This window comes from Geotrypetes seraphini, chromosome 3, assembly GCF_902459505.1.
Source record: "Geotrypetes seraphini chromosome 3, aGeoSer1.1, whole genome shotgun sequence".
Taxonomy (NCBI): domain Eukaryota; kingdom Metazoa; phylum Chordata; class Amphibia; order Gymnophiona; family Dermophiidae; genus Geotrypetes; species Geotrypetes seraphini.
Window position 1 is genome coordinate 335,844,668 of NC_047086.1, and position 21,681 is coordinate 335,866,348.

Sequence of the window (21,681 nt, forward strand, 5' to 3'; positions counted from 1 at the left end):
AGTGTTAACTGCGGAACATCCCTGGGCTCTCTCCGCGTGAGAAGTGATTAACTAATGCAACAAAAAGTGCAATGCGTGTAAAAAATAATAAAAAACACACACCTTCTTAAAGTTAAGTTGAAATTTGTCTCTATCCCCTAAACATGGGGCCAAAAGGAAAGAGAGAGTGTCCAAATCACACCAGGCAAAACACAAACTGGAAGAACTTAGCTTCTCCGTGTGTGAGCAGTCCGCGAATGATGACTTCGTCCTACGGGACTCCGTTTCGGGGGTGCACACCCCCTTCTTCAGGAACTTGACTGCGCTGGGTCTCTCAATTCATCTGACACAGCTTGAAAAAGTGAGGTAAGAAATGGCCATTAGGACGAAGTCAGCATTCGCGGACTGCTCACACACGGAGAAGCTAAGTTCTTCCAGTTTGTGTTTTGCCTGGTGTGATTTGGACACTCTCTCTTTCCTTTTGGCCCCATGTTTAGGGGATAGAGACAAATTTCAACTTAACTTTAAGAAGGTGTGTGTTTTTTATTATTTTTTACACGCATTGCACTTTTTGTTGCATTAGTTAATCACTTCTCACGCGGAGAGAGCCCAGGGATGTTCCGCAGTTAACACTCTTCTGGGTGTAACCCCGCGACAGCTACACACTGGATTTTCCAACGGTGGCTGTGTGACTGAGGGCTCTCCTGCTTTCATTAATATTTATTAACTTTAGTTATTATTATTTAGTTGGCCTTTGTCTCTTTCCCCTAACCATTTTCTAGTCTTGGGGTTTGGGAGGTTTTTTTCTATTTTGTGATTTTTCAACCTCCATTACTATAGGGTTTATTTTTTGCTCTTACAAATACTGCAAGCAGCAAAAATCAAACAACCTCTTTTGATAGACGGGAAAAAAATTTTGCTTGTGCCTGATCTTTCTACGAACACTGCTCAAAGAAGAAAAGCTTTCTTAGCCATGCAGCCTCAGCTCAAAACCATTGGAGCACAGTATGGCTTATTTTATCCAGCAAAAATGAGGATTACCTACCATAATTCCACCAAGAATTTCGAGGATCCTGCTGAATTACAAAAATATCTCGATGAAAATATTGGAGCCATGACCTGAATTTTAGAGCTGACTTCACTGTTACACTTCAAAATGGATGCATTCTGATCTGGACTGTCTGCTGATGGCTGGAGCTTTTGCACGCATACTGAGTGCCTCTTGACCTCACGGGTCCCCATCTATAGTATCTGCATTTCCTGTTTTATGCACTGCAGCACATTCTTGTTCTTGTTCTTCATGGCTGCACCTTATATTTTATTTTTCCCTTTTGGAGCTTGGTATTGTCTTTTGTTTTCTTTTTACCATTTTCATGATTCTTATCTCTCGCTGCTCACTGTTCCATTTTTTTCTGGATTACAGTCATCATTGCTGCTCATTTGGACGCCTCTCTCCTATGGGACTCTTGACATTTTTTAGAGTTCCAATATCTGCCTCTGTTCACTTAACCCCATGGTTTCGTTAAAGATTGTATCCCTTAATGTTAAGGGCCTATCTAGCCCCATGAAACGTAAGAAAATATTACAATACTTCAAACACCTAGGGGCTGATATATGTCTCTTACAGGAGACACACATAAACCTTGCTGAAGCGCAAAAACTCACCGGCGGTTGGATTCAACACTGTTACGCCGCCCCTGCCCTGGGAAAGAAGAATGGGGTTATAACTCTCATCCGCAAATCACTCAACTATCACTCAACTATCAATCAACCACTCATTCTTTTGATCCCATGGGCAGATGGTCCTATATCGAGGGTGTCATAGATGGCAAACCACTGAATCTACTAAACCTGTATGCACCTAACTCGGATGATCCCTCTTTCTTTCAGGATCTTCACACCATTTGCCATTCCTCATTCTCGGAACATACTATCATTGCTGGAGACTTTAATTTTCCGTTGGACCCTTTCATTGATAGATCCTTCCTTTGCCGCCCTGCTAAACTGAGGGTCCGTTCAACCCTTTCCAATATGATGCAAACATATGGATGGACTGATATATGGAGAATTTTTCATCCTACAACCAAGGACTTTACATTTTACTCAGCGCCCCATAAATCATTTTCCAGGATTGACTATTTTCTGACATCTAAAGACATTTTAAATATCACCACCGCAACTACTATTCACGACATATCTATTTCAGACCATGCTGCCATATCCTGCTCTCTCAACTGGTCCTTTGACAAGTCACCTCGTTCTTGGAGATTGAATAACCTGCTTCTTAGCAATGAAGAGTTTCTATCTCACATCACTGCTGAATCTGATGCCTTTTTTGCCCGGAATGAATCTTCCGTATCCAACTTTGCCACGGTTTGGGAATCTTATAAAGTCTGGCTGAGAGGGGAATGTATCAGCTACACAGCTTATCAACTCAAGACTAAGAAATCTAACCTTCGACGTATGGAACAGGAAATCCATGCCTTGGAGTCACAATTATATGGTTCCTTTGACTCCACTCTCTATAAATCCTTACAACGACTTAAGTTCCAATACAATGAGATTTTCAGTTCATCTGCTTCTGTCTCACTATTCTGCCAATCAGCCTCATACTATGCTACCTCCAATAAGGCGGGTCATCAGCTGGCTTCTTATCTTAAAGGGCAAAGATCCAAACATCGGATTTCTCACATCAAGTCATCCTCTGGTTTAATCCATAATACCACTTCTGACATACTCAAAGAATTTCACTCCTTCTATGCCTCTCTGTACACTTCAGAATCTACCTGCCCAGAAGATGTGATTTCCGAATTTCTGAAATCTGCACATTTGCCATCTATTTGACACCGTCCCACATAAAAGCTCCCCCACTGATCTACCACCCTCCCCAACAAACCTAGCTGACTACTTCGCCAACAAAATTCTCAACTTGAAAACAACGCTCACAACAACTAGCACTTACCCATATATCCAACCACCCTCTCCAGAAAAGGATGGCTCACCAGCAGACATGACCTGGTCTCACTTCAATAACCCAGACTGGAACCTATTTCTCAAGCTATACTCAAAATATTCCAAATCCAACTGCCTACTAGATAACTGCCCTCCAACCATCATGAAAACTGCCCCCCTCCCCTTCAAAGCGGAACTCTTCAACTGGATAACCTTGTGCATGACATCCGGCCACTTCCCACTGGAACTTGGACACATCCTCGTATCTCCAATAATTAAAAACCCCAAAGAATCTCCCTCCGTAACCTCCAACTACAGACCCATCGCCAATATTCCTCTCTTCCAAAAAATCATGGAAGGACTGGTCAATCACTATCTCACATCATACCTAGAGAAATTTAACATCCTCCACGAATCCCAGTCTGGATTCCGCACCAATTACAGTACGGAAACCGTTCTAGCCTCACTAACCAATCACCTCCTCCAACTATTCTCACTGGGAAACAGCGCACTGCTACTACAGTTCGACCTCAGCAGTGCCTTCGACCTAGTAGACCATGACATTCTGATTAGCTGCCTCGACTCCATAGGCATCGCCGGACAAGTACTAACCTGGCTCACAGGCTTCCTAAAAAACCGAACCTACCAAGTCCATAATGACGGAACCTTCTCCCATACATGGAGCAACCCCTGCGGAGTCCCCCAAGGCTCCCCCCTATCCCCGTCACTATTCAATATCTACATGGCATCACTGGGACACATGTTATCGAACCGTAACCTGAAATCCTATATCTACGCGGATGACATTACAATCATCATACCCATCACCTCACTGTCACATGAGACAGAACAATTCATCTCAACTGTCCTCACCATGGTAGAAAACTGGACCACTCGCTTCAAACTGAAACTAAACCCAGAAAAAACCAAGTTCTTCCTTGCAAGTCCCAACCACAAACTAACATCCACCACCCTGCAACTTAATGGCTTAACATATCCAATCAACTCTACTATAAAAATCCTCGGAGTCATCTTGGACCTGTAGGGATATTTCCGTATTCACACCTGAAGGTTAGGCCTCTATGATGTCATCAAGCATGAACCATTGTTTCAAGAATATCTCTCTGCAAGCAACTTTCCAGGATGAATTTTGCAAGAAGTAAGAAGTACACAGCTTTGCAGTTTCTGCCTGATGCATTATGGGGATGTACCCGAATGTTGCTATTCAAGGGCATTCATCTGTGCTTTAATATTGGGACAGTGTGAATCTTGAAGAAATTATTCTGTTCTTATCTGTCTAACGGCCCTGGGTCTTCCAGCATATATGATACTTTATACAGAAAGGCTATTCATCAAGTTCTGTTTCTGGATTGGTCCGAGGAAGTCATCTGATGAGATTCAAGAAAAGAAAGGTGCTAATTAATTAATAGTTAGTTAGTCTGTGATAAGGTCCGGGGAAGCTCAGATCTGCTCACAGATGTTCTAATTGTAAACTTTTTCTTTCAATAATTAGACCTGTAAGTTACCTTGTGTGATTCTCTGCCTAAGAGATAGAAATTCGGACATTTAAAAACTGTTCTGAACTTAGCACAGATAAACGGAACTTATTGCTGATGATTTATAGCCTCATCAAGGATTTTCAACACGTGTAACTTTTACAACGGTATTCCTGACGTCTTCCAGCTGACACGAAGTTTTCTCTTCCACCTAATTGTGCCGGAGAGGCTAATTAAGGGTGAGCATACGGAAATTACTTTTATTAGCTTGGGAATTAGATAGGAATCAATTGATAAAGGTAAAGGGTTGAAAAGTTACCTGGGTGATAATATAATCATTTGCTAATCAGGGATTATTATTATAAGGAATAGTGTGTGTGTTTAACAAGAAGTTTTACTCAATTGTCTAACAATTAGATTGTGATAATCATGTACTGAGTTTCATTTGTGTAATTAGATATTTTGAACAATACTTAGATTCTGCAGCTGGCTTGTGAATTATATTTTTCTATTTTCATAATAAAGATATTTCTCATTAGCCTGGGTTTTGTGTCGTATAATTAGACCATGATATTTGGACTTGAATAAGAGGTTATGGTTTTCTCTAGACCACTTAACAGAGACGTAACGTGTTTATAATACTGCTAAGTGAACCATAAATCCTTCTACAGACCGATGCCTCACTTTAGAAGAACACACTAACACCCAGGTCAAAAAATGTTTTTCCACCCTGTGGAAACTCCGCTCCATCAAACATTACTTTGATTTTCCCACCTTCAGATTGCTGGTCCAATCCCTAATTCTAAACTCCCTGGATTACTGCAATATCATATATCTGGGCTCCTACAAGAAAACCACTAAACGACTACGACTTATTCAGAATACCGCCGTCCGCCTCATCTACGGGCTCAAAAAATCAGACCACATCAGCCCTTTCTACAGGAAACTTCACTGGCTACCGTTCGAAGCAAGGATCATCTTCAAATTCGCCTGCCTCTGCTTCAAAACCCTAACTGGCTCAGCCCCGATATATCTTTCACGCCACTTCACCTTCCCAGGCTCTAACCGTACACGCAATGCACACCTGTTTGCCTACCCCTCCCCAAAAGGATGCATCCACAAAAGATTCTTCGACAAAACCCTCTCTTTCCAAGCTGGCAAATGGAATGACTGCCTGTCCACTCTCATCTCTCTTGCCCCAACTTATCAATCCTTCAGGAAATCTCTAAAAACATACCTCTTCGATAAATTCCTCTAACCCCCGCCCCCCCGACCAAACTAATAATCCCTTGCCTCCCTCCCTACCCTTCCCCTCCCCCCATGCAACAATTATTAGATCATTTTGTAATTGTCACTGGTTTATACCATATAATTGTTAACTAATTCTCTCCACCTACATTGTATAAATCGCTCTGAACTGTTTTTCGATTTGCTGTAACCTCGATGTAACTTCGCTATAACTAAGCTGTAACTTCGCTGTAAATGTACAGTCTCTTATCCTGTAAACCGCTCTGAACTGTTTTGTGGTATTGCGGTACAGAAAAATAAAGTTATTATTATTATTATTACCCCGTCTCAACATGAACCTCTGCGTCATCCTATCTCTACTGATGAAATCCAACGTGCTATTTCTTCTATGGCCTCTTCAAAAGCACCAGGACCTGATGGCCTTCCTGCGGAATTCTTCAAAACTTTTTCAGCCCCTCTGACTCCACATCTTTTGTCCTATTATAAGTCTATTATTACTTCTCCTAATTGTTTATCCCGCTTCCATGAAGCCAGTATTATTGTTTTGCCAAAGCCCAACAGAGATATCCAATTTGTTAAAAATTATAGACCTATCTCTTTGTTGAATTTGGGCTATAAGATCTTTGCAAAAATTTTAGTTCATAGAATAGAATCTGTTATGTCTTCTCTTATACATAGAGATCAAGTTGTTTTTTTAAAGGGTCGTTACGGAGCAGACAATACTAGATTGTTATGTCACATTCTCCACTCCACTCTGTCAAGGGACCAGCCCCTCTTAGTGGCTTCTCTTGATGCTGAGAAGGCCTTTGACAGAGTGGAATGGAAATACTTATTTTGTGTCCTTCGCCACTTTGGATTTCCTGCTGAATTTGTTCATATGATTTCTTTATTATATACCAATCCTACTGCTAAGATTGTAGTTAATGATGCTCTTTCTGAATCTTTTACCCTCCAAAGAGGCACACGCCAAGGTTGTCCTTTATCCCCCTTATTGTTCAACCTAGCTTTAGAACCCCTCCTGGCTCATATCAGATTATCTACTTCTATTAAGGGAATCTCTATTGCTGAATTGGAATTTAAGTTGTCTGTTTATGCTGATGACATTCTCCTCTACCTCTCTGATCCTGAACGATCTTTGCACTCTCTCATTGATCTTATTTCTCAATTCTCTTCTATGTCTGGGTATAAGGTCAATTGGGACAAAACTGAACTCATGCCCCTCAATGATGCCTGCATACCCTTCACTCTTCCCTCATACCTGTTCACCTGGATATCCACAGGGATGAAGTACTTAGGTGTCCCATTTGACAAAGACCTTAAGATAACAATGGACCTTATCATGTCTAAGACTGTCTCCTCTGTGAAATCCGCTTTGTCCAACTGGTCTTCTCTACATCTTTCTTGGTGGGGGAGACTAGATACCCTCAAGATGATGGTCATTCCAAAAATTACATATATGTTCACTATGTTTCCTCTTATTTTCTAACTCCTTTTACAAACATCTAGAAAAACTTCTTCTTGATTTCCTATGGAACAATAAACCACATAGAATCTCGCAACGTAAACTCAAATCTCCCAAGTCGGCTGGAGGTGTTAACTTCCCCGATCTATTTCTTTATCATCAAGCCTTCTTGTTGAGACAGGGATCCGAATGGTTACATTCTTCGGATTCATGTAACAACACAATGGTCCCTAATTGGCTTCGACTTGAAATGGCCCTTTTACATCCTATTCCTCCACTAAGACTTCTTGGTTCCACACATTTACAAATTAAAACTCACAACCCTCTACTTCTCACTTCCCTCCGCACACTTCAAGACCTAGACCGCTTGTTAGATTGCCCTTGGTCTCAATCCACACTATGTCCCTTGTGGAGAAACCCTAAACTCCTAATAGAGAAAAAGCCAGTATTCTGGCCGTCCTGGACAACTTATCATATTTGGGATATTTCTGCATTGTGTCACCCTGATGGTTCCTGGCTCACTTTTCACGAGCTTCAATATAAATCTGGCCTCCCTGACTCTTACTTCTATCAATGGTTGCAATTACGCTCAGCTTTACGTAAACTTAATGGTGGTCTGAAAGCTAAACGCCAACCTCCGACTTTGTTGACTCTTTCTACTCAATTCCAAAATTTGGGCCATTCAGCTTCCAAGTTTTATAACCTTCTTAAGGAACTCCGATACCCGCTTCTTTCCTCTATTAAAAAATCCTGGGAGGAAGATATTGGCTGCCTCATTTCTGATTGTGATTGGTCCTCCTATCTACGATCTATTTTTCATTCCTCTAGGTCAGCTTCTCTTACTCAAAGCTTATTTTTCCTTTGTCACAGAGCCCAATGGACTCCAATTAAATCAAATCGTATTAATTCTACCTTTGCAAAGGAGTGCTGGACATGTTCTACAGATATTGGCTCCCTCAAACATTTATTATTTCTCTGTCCCTCTATCCAAACATATTGGTCATCTCTGTGGGACACTATCTGTTCTCTTTTTCATATCAATGTGGCTCTCTCATACCAATGATATTACTCAAATCTTCTGCTTTACCATCTCCTCTCTCTTCTTCCGATGCTTTTCTCTTTGATATTCTTATCTCCCTCGCCTTGAAACTTCTTCTTAACTCCTGGAAAGATCTATCTAAGGTGTCCGTAACACAATGGTGGAATCTTGTCTGCTTAACTTATAGATATGAAGCGTATTTGGCAAAAAAATGCGACAGATTCCCTCAATTTCTTGCTAAATGGAACTCTCTCAAACTTTACCTCCAAAGCTCCAGCTCTTAGGCATTTCTTTATCTTTTATTTATTTATTTATTTACTTAACTTACTTTCTATTCTTCATTTATCTTCTTCTTTTCTTTTCTTCCCTCCTTTTTGTTTTTTTTTTGTTATAGATAATGTTTTACTCATGTGATTTGTTTATTCCTATGTAAGATTGCTTCCAAGGAATTTAGTTCTGATTGTTATATCAATCTTTTTCATGCTTGTAGTTGTATTTACCTATCACATGGTTTGTTGTTGTTACTATGCTTTTGTTTTATTGATTGTAAAACTTTTACAATAAAAAAACCGTGACTTAAAAAAAAAAAAAGATAAATCTATCTTAAGTGCATTTCTGCTGTTTTTAAACTTTGTAGTACGATACCTTTTATTGTCTTCTAGAAAAAGACCCAGTGGTGAAAATCCAGCATCTTTTTCAGTTTAAGGATTTCATTTCTGACACAGTATGCTCACACTAAGCCCTCCCTCCTTGAAACGTTTTCTGTTCATCTGCTCACTAACCTGGCTAAGGGATTTTTCTTTAAATATTCACCTAGAAGCTGCCGATATCCAGTCTTAATCTACGTACCTCCCATATTCTTTGTAGGATATAAGAAGCAAAGGGAGGCATCCCTGGAGGACCTCCAGCAAACTCCATCAGCATGGTCAACAACTTGAAAAAAGGATTGGCTGCCTATGATATGTGAAACAAAATATAACAATAAATGTCAACAGGTATATAGTTAACAAGATCACTTTCACTTCAGCAGCTGAGATATTATTTCACTCTTTGCAACAGCATATTACATAGAATATAGAAACAGAGAAAACAATGGCATATAAAGACCATATGACCAATCTAATCTGTCCATCCATATCATTTATTACCTTTTCCTCTCCCTGAGAGATCCTGTGTGTGTGTTCCTTGCTTTCTAGAAGTAAGATACAGTCTTCATTCCACTGCCTCAACAGGGAAGCTGTTCTAAACTCCCACCATCCTTTCTGTAAATATTTTCTTAGATTACTCCAGAGTCTATCCTCTTACATTTTCCTATACTACTACCTCAATCCATTATCTCCTTCATCTGAAAGAGACTTGCCCCTTATGCATTTATGCCATGGAAGTATTTAAATGCCTCTATCGCAGTAGTTCTTAAACCTGTCCTGGGTGACCTCCAGCCAGTTGAGTTTTCAAGATATCCCTAATGAATATGCATTCATTAAAAAAAAAAAAAAAAGAGTCTGTTAAGTATCAATAACAATCTACAATAAACTCACAAAATTTTAAATAGTGAAAATTTAATATACTTATATTTATAAAATAATTACCATACTAGAATCATTGTTGCTATTCATAAATACATAAACCCAATGTCTAGAGAATACCCTTGTATCCCAAATGAAAGTGGTTTATCACAGCTTTGAATTTCTGTTCAAAAGATATAGTCTTAAATCCTTTTCTGTTAATCAGTTCTATCAACTGTCTTCACAAGAATCAAGAACATGGAAAGTCTCTCTCAAATTCTCTCTCAACACCAGTCTGTGTTTCACTAAACAGCATCTTTAAGAGTAGAGAACAATACAGGAGACTCTCAGGAACAAAACTTAACTTTCCTATAACATCAGATTAACTTTGATTAGCCAAATCTAGTTCAATCATCTTTAAATATATTTAGAATAAATTTAATTTGACCAAATGTCATTGGAGTAAATTTAAATTATCAAAAGTTATAGATGGTTGCAACTGAAGCAGGCCATTCAGGCAGGGTTCCCTGAATGGAAAAATTTAAATAACCAGTATAGTTTGGAATTCTTATGCTTTCAGGTAGACTTCCTGGGACACCAGGCCGCACAGTGGTATAAATTGTTAGCTGGATTTATAAATAAGAAACCAAAAACTGGTCTTAGGGATATTTGGAGTATTGAGATTAAGCACCAAATTCCTGCATCTCAATGGCCACGAATCTGGACTTGGAGGATGAGATGTAGAATGTCAGCATCTATGAGACAAACTTGTTTTTTTCTGTTACATAGAGCATTATGGACCCCTGTTTGGTTACAAAAGTTGGACAGCTTTAAGTCTAATAAATGTTGGCATTGTCATCTCGAAGCAGGGACTTTAGAACATTTATTGTTCTACTGTCAATTTATTTTGGCTTTTTGGAAATCAATATGGGGGCCAAATAAATTGCTTGTTAGAAAATACAGTGGCATTATCCTACGATACTGTGCTTTTTGGCATGTCAATGAGAGCTAGAAGTCAAATATCATCTAAAAATAACAGGCTTTTATTAATAATGACAGGAGTTGCCATACAACAAATTACGAGCAATTGGAAGAATTGGACGAGGCTTAATTATAGTTTTGGGTAGAATTCATTGTCATGTGTATAAAATGGAAATAATATTAGCAATTCAGAAAGGGAATTTTAAGAAATTTCAGGAGATTTGGGAGCCATTAGCAAAATACTGTAATGTTTAATTAATGTTTTTCCCTAGGTCATGCATATCCGGGAGGGGGGAGGATGGGGGGGTCTGTTAGATTAATAAATGTAGATATATTGGGGTTCATTATAGAAATTTTATGTGATTGCATTGTGATTGTTCAGGAGGGAGGTGGGACTAATTCTGTAATGGATATTAATGTAATATTAAGTGTGTGTTATTGATGTATAAAATGTGGTATTTATGTTTACACTTACTGTAAGTTTTGAAAATAATAAAGATTTGGAAAAAAAAATTATCAAAATCTCATACCTGTTACAAATACATTATGAACCACGTAAAGACTGCAGCAGACAAAGTGGGTTGCAAAAACCCAGATCAATACACACACTACATTAAAGACAAACCTACATACTTAAATATCGAATGTTTCTACACATAATGGTACCACTGATTGAACTTGATCAGTGATACTCCAATTAACAAACTAATTAGAACTGAATTGCACTCCATTCCATTTCCCTATTTAAACCTCTAGGTTCAACAGTGTCTCACTGATAAATCAATCGTTATTCTTTAGTAAACAAAACAGCAGATACATTGCCACCCCGTTCCAAATGAATTTTAATCAGGACCACAAATCTCAAAACCCCTAACTGATGACCTCTATCACACCAGTGAGCTACTAATGGAGCCTCATGCCTGTTATTTCTCAAATGTTCGAGCTATACATGGGCAAAAGATTCCATATATCACCTGTTAGAAAACAATTCCCAATAAAAAATTTTTTTCCTGTTTTAGGCAAATTACATGCCTGTCACCTCTATTATATGCAAATCTGCCTCATGCTTATTTATTAGGGATATCTTGAAAACCCAATTGGCTGGGGATCCCTCAGGACAGATTTAAGAACCACTGCTCTATCATATTTGTCCCCTCTCTTGCCATTCTTCCAGAGAATACATATCGAGATTGTAAGTCTATCCCCTTTGGTTTTATGATGAAGGCAACTGACCACTTCACTAGCCACTCCTGAACCAATTCAGTCCTATGTATGAGGTCTATTCAAAAAGTTCCAGGACAGTTTGAATTGCATGCCAACAGGAATTTCTTTTGAGATGCACTAGGTGGCGTTGAGTAGCTTGAAACCTCATGAGTAAGCTTTTCCATTTGTTGATATCTGCTTTCGTCTCTGAGCTACAGCAGTTTTTGTGAAAGTGTGTTTTCGTGATCGGCTATTTTTCATCATGTGCGACCTCAATGAACAGCGCTACTGCGTGAAGTTCTGTTTTAAATTGACTAAGACTGCTCCAGAAACATGAAATGTTGAAAGTGGCTTATGGGGAACATGTCATGAGTCATGGAAAGTGTTTTCAATGGTATTCACGCTTCAAAAGTGATTGTGAATCAGTGGAAGACAATTCGCGAACTGGAAGACCATCAACATCAACTGATGATGATCATGTTGATCAAATGAGGGTTCTTGTGTGCGCTAATTGGCAATTAACTGTTAGAAAATTGGCACAGGAATGCAATATCATTCCTGTGCCAATTCTAACAGAGAAGTTGATGTCTCACACTGCAACAAAGTTTGTTCCAGGTTGATGACCGACGATCAGAACAACTGTATTATGATCTGTCAGAATCTTCCTGAGCAGGCAAATGAAGATGAAACATTTCTTAGTAAAGTGATAACTAATGATGAGACATGGGTCTATGATTATGACATGGAAACAAAAACAAAAAAATTAATCGTCTCAATGGAGAACCAAAACATTATCAAGACCAAAAAACACTCGGCAAGTTCAGTCAAATGTCAAAGTGATGTTAACACATTTTTGGACAGTTGCAACATTGTTCACTATGAATTTCTGCCACAAGGACAATCTGTCAACCAAAATTACTATCTGAAAGTGTTGAAACGACTCCATGAGAGAATCAGGAGGAAATGGCCCAAACTTTGGAGGAAGCAGTCATGGTTCCTGCATCACGATAACATGCCAGCTCATACTGCTGCCAAAATTTATGAATTTGCACAAAAAATATGACAGTTCTTCCCCAGTCAACTTACTCTTCTGACTTCACCCCTGCTGACTTCTTGTTTCCTAAACTTAAATCCACACTTAGAGGAAATAGATTCGACACCATTGAAGACATAAAGCAAAATTAGACTTAGCAACTTTTGGCGATTGCTGAAGATGTGTTTAAGGATTGCTTCCAGAAGTGGAAACGACGTTGGAAAAAGTGTATACGTAGGGAAAGGATGTATTTTGAAGGGGACCCAATGGAATAAGTTGCAAGATTGTTTAATAAATTTTTATAAAATCAGTCCTGGAACTTTTTGAACAGACCTTGTATATTTTTTTTAAGGTGTAGTGTCCATAATTATATACAGTACTCTAAAAGAGATCTCTCCAGAAACTTAATCAGAACTATTATCACCTCCTTTTCCCTGTTGGCCATTCGTCCCTCTGTGCACCCAAGTATCCTTCTGGCTTTTGCCACCACCTTTTCTACCTGTTTTGCCACCTTAAGATCATCAGATACAATTGAGCTCAAGTCCTGATCTTCTCTTGCATTCACAAGTACTTCTCCCCCTAAACTATACTGCTCCCTTGAGTTTTTGTAGTCCAAATGCATGAAAATACATGTTTTAGAATTAAATCTTAGCTGTCAAATTCTATTCCATTTTTCAAGCTAAGCAAAATCCCTCTTCATGGTATCCAAACCACAAGGGGTGTCTATCCTAAGATGGAGTTTGGTATCATACACAAAGAGGCAAACCTTAGCAGGCCACCCTTCTGCTATATCACTTACATAAAGGATTCAGATAAAAACTGATCCCTGCAGCATACGTTATCACTGGCAACATCCTTTTCCTTGGAATGAACTCTATTTATGACTATTCTTAAGTGCCTTCCACTCCACCAGTTTCTAATCTACTCAGATACTTAGGACAGACTTGTCTAACTTTTTTCTATCGAGGTCACATTTTATATTTTGTAACATTCGGACGGCCAAAACATGCATAGTTGTGCTTTGTCAAATAGTGGCAAAATATAACAGTGTGTCATCCCTTCCTAGCCAGTCTCTCTCTCTCTCTTATCTACCCGCAGCTTTTATTCAGTCTACTTGTTCTCTCTCATGTACCCCCCAGGCTTTATTCAGTTTCTTTCCCCTCACCTGGCTTCAGTTGCAGAACAAATAATGGGCTTCCTGCTTCCACAGCATGACGTGGCACTCTGCAGGTCTGAGCTGCATGGTGTCGGAAGTTCAGGTTGGTCTCATGGTTTCAAGTCTCATGACACTTGAAACCGCAAGATCAAGCCAAACTTATGGCACCATTTGGCTCAAACTTACGGAGATCTGAGTCATGGTAAAAAAAGCAGGAATCTTACTATAGGCAGCCCCAATATTCTTTCCAGCACTGTTGAGACATCAGAGCTGAAATCTTCCTAATATAGAGCTGCAGGGGAAAGCAGGAAGAAAAGCAGTGTCTCTGTAGCTACTGGTCCCACCTCCCCCTGCAGCCCATTGGTCAGACATTCCTTAATTAGCCAATAAGCTGCTAAGGAAACAGGACCAGTAGCTTAGGAGAAACCATTGACTGCAGGGAAAAGCAGGACAAAAGGTTGGTGTCTCCTAGGCTACTGGTTCTGCTTTCTCCTGCAGGCTACTGGCTGGCTAAGGAATAACTGACCAATGGGCTAACAGAACAGAGAAGTGCAGTATAGATCAGACTAGGGTTACCAGATTTTTGTCTGGAGAAACCCAGACACTTGTTCCCGTCCCGTTCCATCCCTAGCCATGCCCCTTTCCGCTTACAGCCCCACCCCTGTCCCCCACAAAGCCTCGCCTTTATTTTCCAATCTCTGGGTCGCATCTGGCTGGTCTCTGAGCATGCACAGATGCATGTGATGTTATCCGTGCATGCTCAGAGGCCCTCCAGACGTGGCCAGGAGATTCGGGCTTTCCATCCGAGCACCCAGACAGTCCTCTACAGAAAAGGACATGTCCAAGTTTTCCCGGATGTCTGGTAACCCTAGGTCAGACAGGCTTTCTGCCTTAGCTCTACCATAGAGAGGAGGAGAAGTGCTGAGGGAGGCTCTGGGGAAGGAATGAGGAAGCAAAGAGTAGCACAGGCACTGAGAGCTGGAAGATATAGGCTGTGAGGGGAAGAGAGGCTGATTGAAGAGATATGGATTATGGAAGATAGAACAGAACTGAAGTGAATGCAAGCTGGGGGGGAGGCATGGGCTATATGATAATGATAAGATGGGCTGAAGAAGGAGAACAGAAATGAGGACAGGGAGAGGAACTCCATGGGGTTGAAAGCAGAGGGGTTGATAGGGGAGATAAGCTGAGAAAAGGGTTCTGGGAAGACAGAGGATCAGGTCAGAGGGATGGAAGTGGCAGGAGATGTGAATCTAGGAGGAAGAAAACAAAACAAAACAATCAAGAACAAGCAAAGATAATTTTCAGATTTTTGGAGACATGGTTTGAATCTATCAGCTGATCCATACAGCTGAGAAAGCCCAAGAATCACTGGGTAGGAATGTATTATATTGCTAATTGAGTTGGGTCAGTTTTGGGTATCTGCTCTTTTCTTCCAATCTTCCAGTCACATGGATAAATAAGATATTTCAGTTGAAGGATGGGGAAAGGAAACGAGGTTGTGGAAGCAAGGAATTCCATAAACTGAAAATCTCCCTCTTACAACTTGGTAGCTCTGGTATTGAGAGTGGCTGTGGCCAGAGATTGAACCGAAGGGGAATGAAAAATAGCACTATTCTAATTCCCCATAAAAATTAAAAAGATTATTTCCCATTATATCCCACAGGAGGTAGAAATGGGCACTGGGCTATGTGAGCCTAAAAAATGTAGCACAGCAGTAGGAAGAAGAACTATTAAAACAGGAACTATTGTAGTCCACCAACATAACACTGTATAACTGAAGCGTGAGAAAAAAAACTGAAGTGATGCACAATTATGAACCTAAAGCAGTAGCTATTGAAGTACAGCCTTATATATGGCCCCCTCAAAATAAGGGCCTGACCAGACCAATTATATGTTAATTTGTGGAGTGCCTCATGCATCACCAAAATAAAACTAAGAATTAAAACAGAAAGAGCGGGGCCTTCTGGACCGATCTGTTGAGATTCAAAAAAGAAAATTTATTAGGTATGACAATTTTTCCTTTCTTAATTTCCCCCAGATAAATACAGAACTTGTGGGATATAACAAGGCAGTTCACAAATAGGGTGGGAGTTTATGCCTGTAACTCAATAAATATAAGGAAACTTTAGGCATTACAGAAATGAATTAAAATGTAAGACAAATTGATGCAGAGAATAAGACTCCAAAGCACCACATGCACCGTGAGGGTGAAGTAAGTCAATAACGAGAGACTGAAAGATCAAAGATATTGTGGAGTAGGTCTAAATTGCCAGACTGAAACACAGCAGTAAGAACCATGTGGAAACAATGAAGTTGAAGCACAGTTTCTACTGAGAGGCTGAAACCTTACTTCCATTGAGAGAAGAAGGACTAAGTTTGAAAAAAAAAAAAAAAAAATGAAGATACTGTGAGATGAAGAGAATGAAACTGAAGCACATACAATCCTTAAGAGTATAAATAAGAAGCATTATCCTTGATATCCCGCCAAGGTGAGGCAAGTTAAAAGGGATCTTCATAAAAAGGAGTGGCAGTAAAGAAAAAGTCCTGATACGTTTATGCAGGAGGCCTTTATGTTGGCATTATAAACAGTTGCTATTGACTATGAAGAAATGTTATTTTGATAAGATTGCTGCAGCATCCAAGGAACTGTTTTCTATTGTTAATTTTTTGGTAGTCCCGTCTGTTTGCAGTTTTTTTGAGGTTGTTTTTAACTCCTAACCCCTACTCGCTTGTAAAGTACCCATGCCTGAGAAGCTCCTTGATCCTTTACTTGTCCTGTTTGAATAGATTGTAAGCTCTACTGAGCAGGGATTATCTCTCAAATATTTTAATGTACAGTGCTGCATACGTCCAGCAGCACTATAGAAATGATAGGTAGCAATATGTAGTAATATAATATAATAGTTTATATACCGCAGGACCATGAAGTTCTATGCAGTTTACAATAATTAGAAGATGTTACAGATTGAATGGATTTAACAATGTTCTGCCAGTTAACATTGATTGAAAGATACTACAAGTTGAGTGGATTCAACAGTTAGAAATTAGTGATTAACAGCTCTAGGGATCAGTTATTGTGGGATGAGGTTAGTTGCATAAGTACTTTAGGAACAGATATGTTTTTAGGCATTTCCTAAATTCCCCATAAGTAGTAGACGTAAGCAATTGTTCTAGATCTTTACCCCATAATGCTGCCTGGTGTGAGAGGAGGTGTTGATGATGTCTTTTGAATTTACATCCTCTAACCGGCAGGGAGACAAAATTTAAGTGTGAACTTCTCTTATGTCTGTTGGCTGAGAAAGAGAAAAGGTCAGTTATGTATTTGGGGGCTAAACCGAATAGTACCTTGTAACAGAAACAACCAAACTTGAACTTCACATGTGCTTCCATCGTCAGCCAATGCAGAAGGTGTAACATGGTCGAACTTCTTCAGCCCGAGGATCAGTCTGTTCGCTGTATTTTGCACTAATTGTAGTCGCCTTATATTCTTCAGAGAAATTGCCAAGTAGGCAATAGTAAGTAATAGTGGTAGTAGGATGTCATTCAGGCTATTGAATCAGTAAGCAAATCTAATTGTCCTTGAGTGTGTGCGCCTCTGTTGTTTTAAAGAGGAAGATTGGCCCATCTGTGGCATCTATTATTAATCATTCTTTTGCTATGAGTTTTCTCTCTGATGTGTTGAAGCAGGCAGTAGTTTGTAAGTTGTTTAAGAGTTCATCTTTAGATGTAACAAAGGTACAGCTTTTTCATCCTTTCTCAATATTTATTTCAAAAGTAATAGAGAAAGTTATGGTACAGCAACTGGAAGGCTTTGTGATTACCCAAGATTGTTGAGATAGTAACATAGTAAATAATGGAAAATAAAGACCTGAACGGTCCATCTAGTCTGCCTATTAGTTATAACCATTAAAAATTCATGATTAAATTAACTTGTCTCTTCTTTGATATTTCTGGAAAATAGACTGTAAAGTCCTAGGTTCCAAATGCTGAAGTTGCTGTCCAAGCTCTCTTCAGCCTATCCAATCATCCTGTTTGCAGGATATCTACCATAAGTCTGGCCAGTAACATCCTCATGTTCCAAGTTAGTGAAGTTCCCATTGATTGCCTCCCCAGCCTATTCTACACCAAATAACCACATATGGGACACAGACCATGCAAGTCTGTCCAGTACTGACCTTAGTTCTTTAATTTACAACCTTTGTTTTCTAATTAGAGATCCTTTATGTTTATCCCACGCTTTTTTGAATTCCATCACCATTTTCCTCTCCACCACTTCCCTCAGGAGGGCATTCCAGGCATTTACCACCCTCTCCATGAAAAAGAATTTCCTAATATTGCTCCTGAGTCTTCCTCCCTACAACCTCAAATTATGCCCTCTAGTTTTACCATTTTCTCTTCTCTGGAAAATATTTGGTTCTATATTAATACCTTTCAAATATTTAAAAGTCTATATCATATCTCCCTGTCCCTCCTCTCATCCAGAGTATACATATTTGGGTTTTCCAGTCTCTTCTCATATTTCTTTTGATTCAGACCCCTTACCATTGATTTCCAATTTGGATTTTGCACAGGGCATAGTACAGAACTGTTTCTGTTATCTCTCTGTGATGAAATTTGCAAAGGATTTGATGAGGGAAAGTAGTTTATACTAGTGTTATATGATGTAGCAGCTGCATTTGACGCAGTAAACCTTAAGGTACTATTGGATTGTTTGTGCTCATTTGGATCTCTCAGACAGTGTACAAATAGTTTCAGTTATTTCTCACTAATTGGACCTTTTGTGTTTCAAAAGGAACTCTAGCCAGTGTTTTTTCCTTTGACTGCTGGCGTGCAACAGAGTTCATCCCTGTCGGCTATTTGGCTATATGCAGATGACCTGAAGTTTTATTTTGAGTTCCTAAGAATTGTGAGCAGGGTTTTCGGTCACTATATGCCTATTTAAATGCCATTGTGGATTGGATAACTATGACAGGGAGGAAGTCCGAGCAGTGGAGCTCATGGAGAAAGCCTGAGCCATGGTAATATGGAGCTGATTTGCATGAGAGCTGCTAGTGCTGCTGGGAACTGTCCACTCACCCTGAGGCTGGTGCAGCAGAGAAAGCCCGGTGGTAGGAGGGTCTGCGGGGACCTATATACTGGCAGGGAAACAGCTCAAGAAGTAGCTGGGGACCCGCTAGAGCCAAGTGGTTTAGGCTTGACAACTGCAGTTGGGACCAGTGAAGAAGGACCCAGGCAAGTCCTCAGTGTGTGCATCTGCGAGAAGATGGCTGAGGGGCTGGGAGAGCACTCAGTGCATGTGTGCAGGATAAGATGACTCAATGACTGTCCTATGTGCATGCTTCAGCAAGATGACTGTGGGGCTGAGAGATCCTTCAGCGCATGTGTGCCACATAAGGCAACAGAGCAGCTGGGAGTCCTTGGTACATGCGTCAGCAAGACGATGACTGAGGGGCTGGGAGAGCCCTCAGTATGTGTTTGCCGGATAAGACAACCGAGTGATGGGAGAGTCCAAGGACCCTGGGAGCAATGGCCGAAGGACTGAGGAGCAGTCCAGCAGAGGTACCGGTTGGGACAGTGGCAACCTTCAGAGGGACCAGTAATAGCACTGGATGCTGCCGAAGACCAGGAGGGCCAATGGAGCGTCAGGAAGGACTCTAGAGACTTGGAGAGATGGAGTCCAAGGAGGACTCAAGTTTTAAGGGAATGAACATAAGAACATAAGAACTGCCATCTCCGGATCAGACCCATGGTCCATCGAGTCCGGCGATCCACACACGCGGAGGCCCAGTCAGGTATACACCTGATGTAGTTTTAGTCACCCATATCCCTCTATGCCTCTCGTAAGGAGATGTGCATCTAATTTGCCTTTGAATCCTAGCACAGTGGATTCCTTAATAACCTCCTTTGGGAGAGCATTCCAGGCGTCTACCACTCGCTGTGTAAAGCAGAACTTCCTGGCATTTGTCCTGGACTTGTCCCCCCTTAGCTTCAAACCATGTCCTCTTGTCCGTGTCGCGTTGGACAATGTAAATAATTTATTTTCCTGCTCTATTTTATCGATGCCTTTCAGCATTTTGAACGTCTCGATCATGTCCCCTCGCAGCCTCCTCTTCTCAAGGGAGAACAGTCCCAGTTTCTTGAGTCGTTCCTCATATTCCAAGTTCTCCATACCTCTTATTAGCTTCGTTGCTCGTCTCTGCACCCTCTCAAGCAGTTTTATATCCTTCTTTAGGTTGGGAGACCAATGTTGGACACAGTATTCCAAGTGTGGTCTGACCATTGCTCTATAAAGCGGCATTATGACTTTCTCCGATCTACTCGTGATTCCTTTCTTTATCATGCCCAACATTCTGTTTGCTTTCTTTGCCGCTGCCGCGCATTGTGCCGATGGCTTCAGGGTCCTATCTATCAGTACACCCAGGTCCTTTTCTTGTTTGCTCTTACCCAGAGTTGCGCCTGACATTCTATACTCGTGTTCCTTATTCTTACTACCTAAATGCATTACTTTGCATTTCTCCACGTTGAACTTCATCTGCCATTGCTCTGCCCATTTCTCTAACTGATACAAGTCGCTCTGGAGTTCCTCGCTATCCTCCTGCGATCTGATTGCCCGGCATAGCTTTGTGTCGTCTGCAAATTTAATGATCTCACTGGATACTCCTTCTTCCAGGTCATTGATGTAAACATTAAATAGGATCAGCCCAAGAACTGAGCCCTGGGACACACCACTAGTCACTTTCTCCCAGTCTGAGAACTTCCCATTTATGCCCACTCTCTGCTTTCTGTTTTCCAGCCATTTGCCTATCCACCTGTGTATATCTCCCTCTATACCATGGCTTTGTAGTTTCCTGAGAAGTCTTTCATGTGGAACTTTGTCGAACGCCTTCTGGAAGTCCAAATATATTATGTCCACCGGCATTCCACTATCAATTTGCTTGTTCACGGTCTCAAAAAATTGAAGTAAATTCGTTAAACATGATTTCCCTTTCCTGAACCCATGTTGACTGGGTTTCATCAAGTCGTGTGTATCTAGGTGCCGGACTATGCTATCCTTGATCAGTGCTTCAACCATCTTTCCAGGGACAGACGTAAGGCTCACAGGTCTGTAGTTGCCCAGTTCCCCTCTCGATCCTTTTTTGAAAATTGGCGTGACGTTTGCTATCTTCCAGTCTTCTGGTATCTGTCCAGTTCTGATTGTCAGATTGGCAAGTTTTTGCAATAGCTCTCCGATTTCAACCTTCAATTCCTTTAAAACTCTCGGATGAATTCCATCCGGTCCAGGGGATTTGTCACTTTTAAGTTTGTCGATCTGGTAGTATATCTGGTCCAACTCCACTTCAACTGTGGTGAGGCTGTCTTCTATTACTCCACTAAACACTTTCACTGCTTCTGGTATTTTTGCGGTATCCTCCTCCGTAAAGACGGACGCAAAGAAGGAATTTAGTTTGTCTGCAATTTGTTTATCCTCTTTGATGTACCCTTTTCTTCCCTGGTCGTCCAGGGGTCCCACCGCCTCTTTTGTGGGTTTTTTCCCTTTCACGTATCTAAAGAAGGGTTTGAAGTTTTTGGCCTCTTGCGCTATTTTTTCCTCATAGTCCTTTTTGGCATCCCTCACCGCCTTGTG

At 40.5% G+C, this 21,681-nt stretch overlaps 1 protein-coding gene across 8 annotated transcripts in view; it reads right to left on the minus strand.

The window, feature by feature from the left end:
- The window catches only part of USP34 (ubiquitin specific peptidase 34), a 1,084,964-nt gene that overhangs the window by 80,418 nt on the left and 982,865 nt on the right, over nt 1-21,681 (minus strand). For all 8 annotated transcript variants that reach the window (XM_033939082.1, XM_033939080.1, XM_033939079.1 and 5 more), the window contains one exon: nt 9,026-9,130. In XM_033939082.1, coding sequence (XP_033794973.1) covers nt 9,026-9,130 — 105 coding nt within the window. The remainder of the gene's footprint in view (nt 1-9,025; nt 9,131-21,681) is intronic.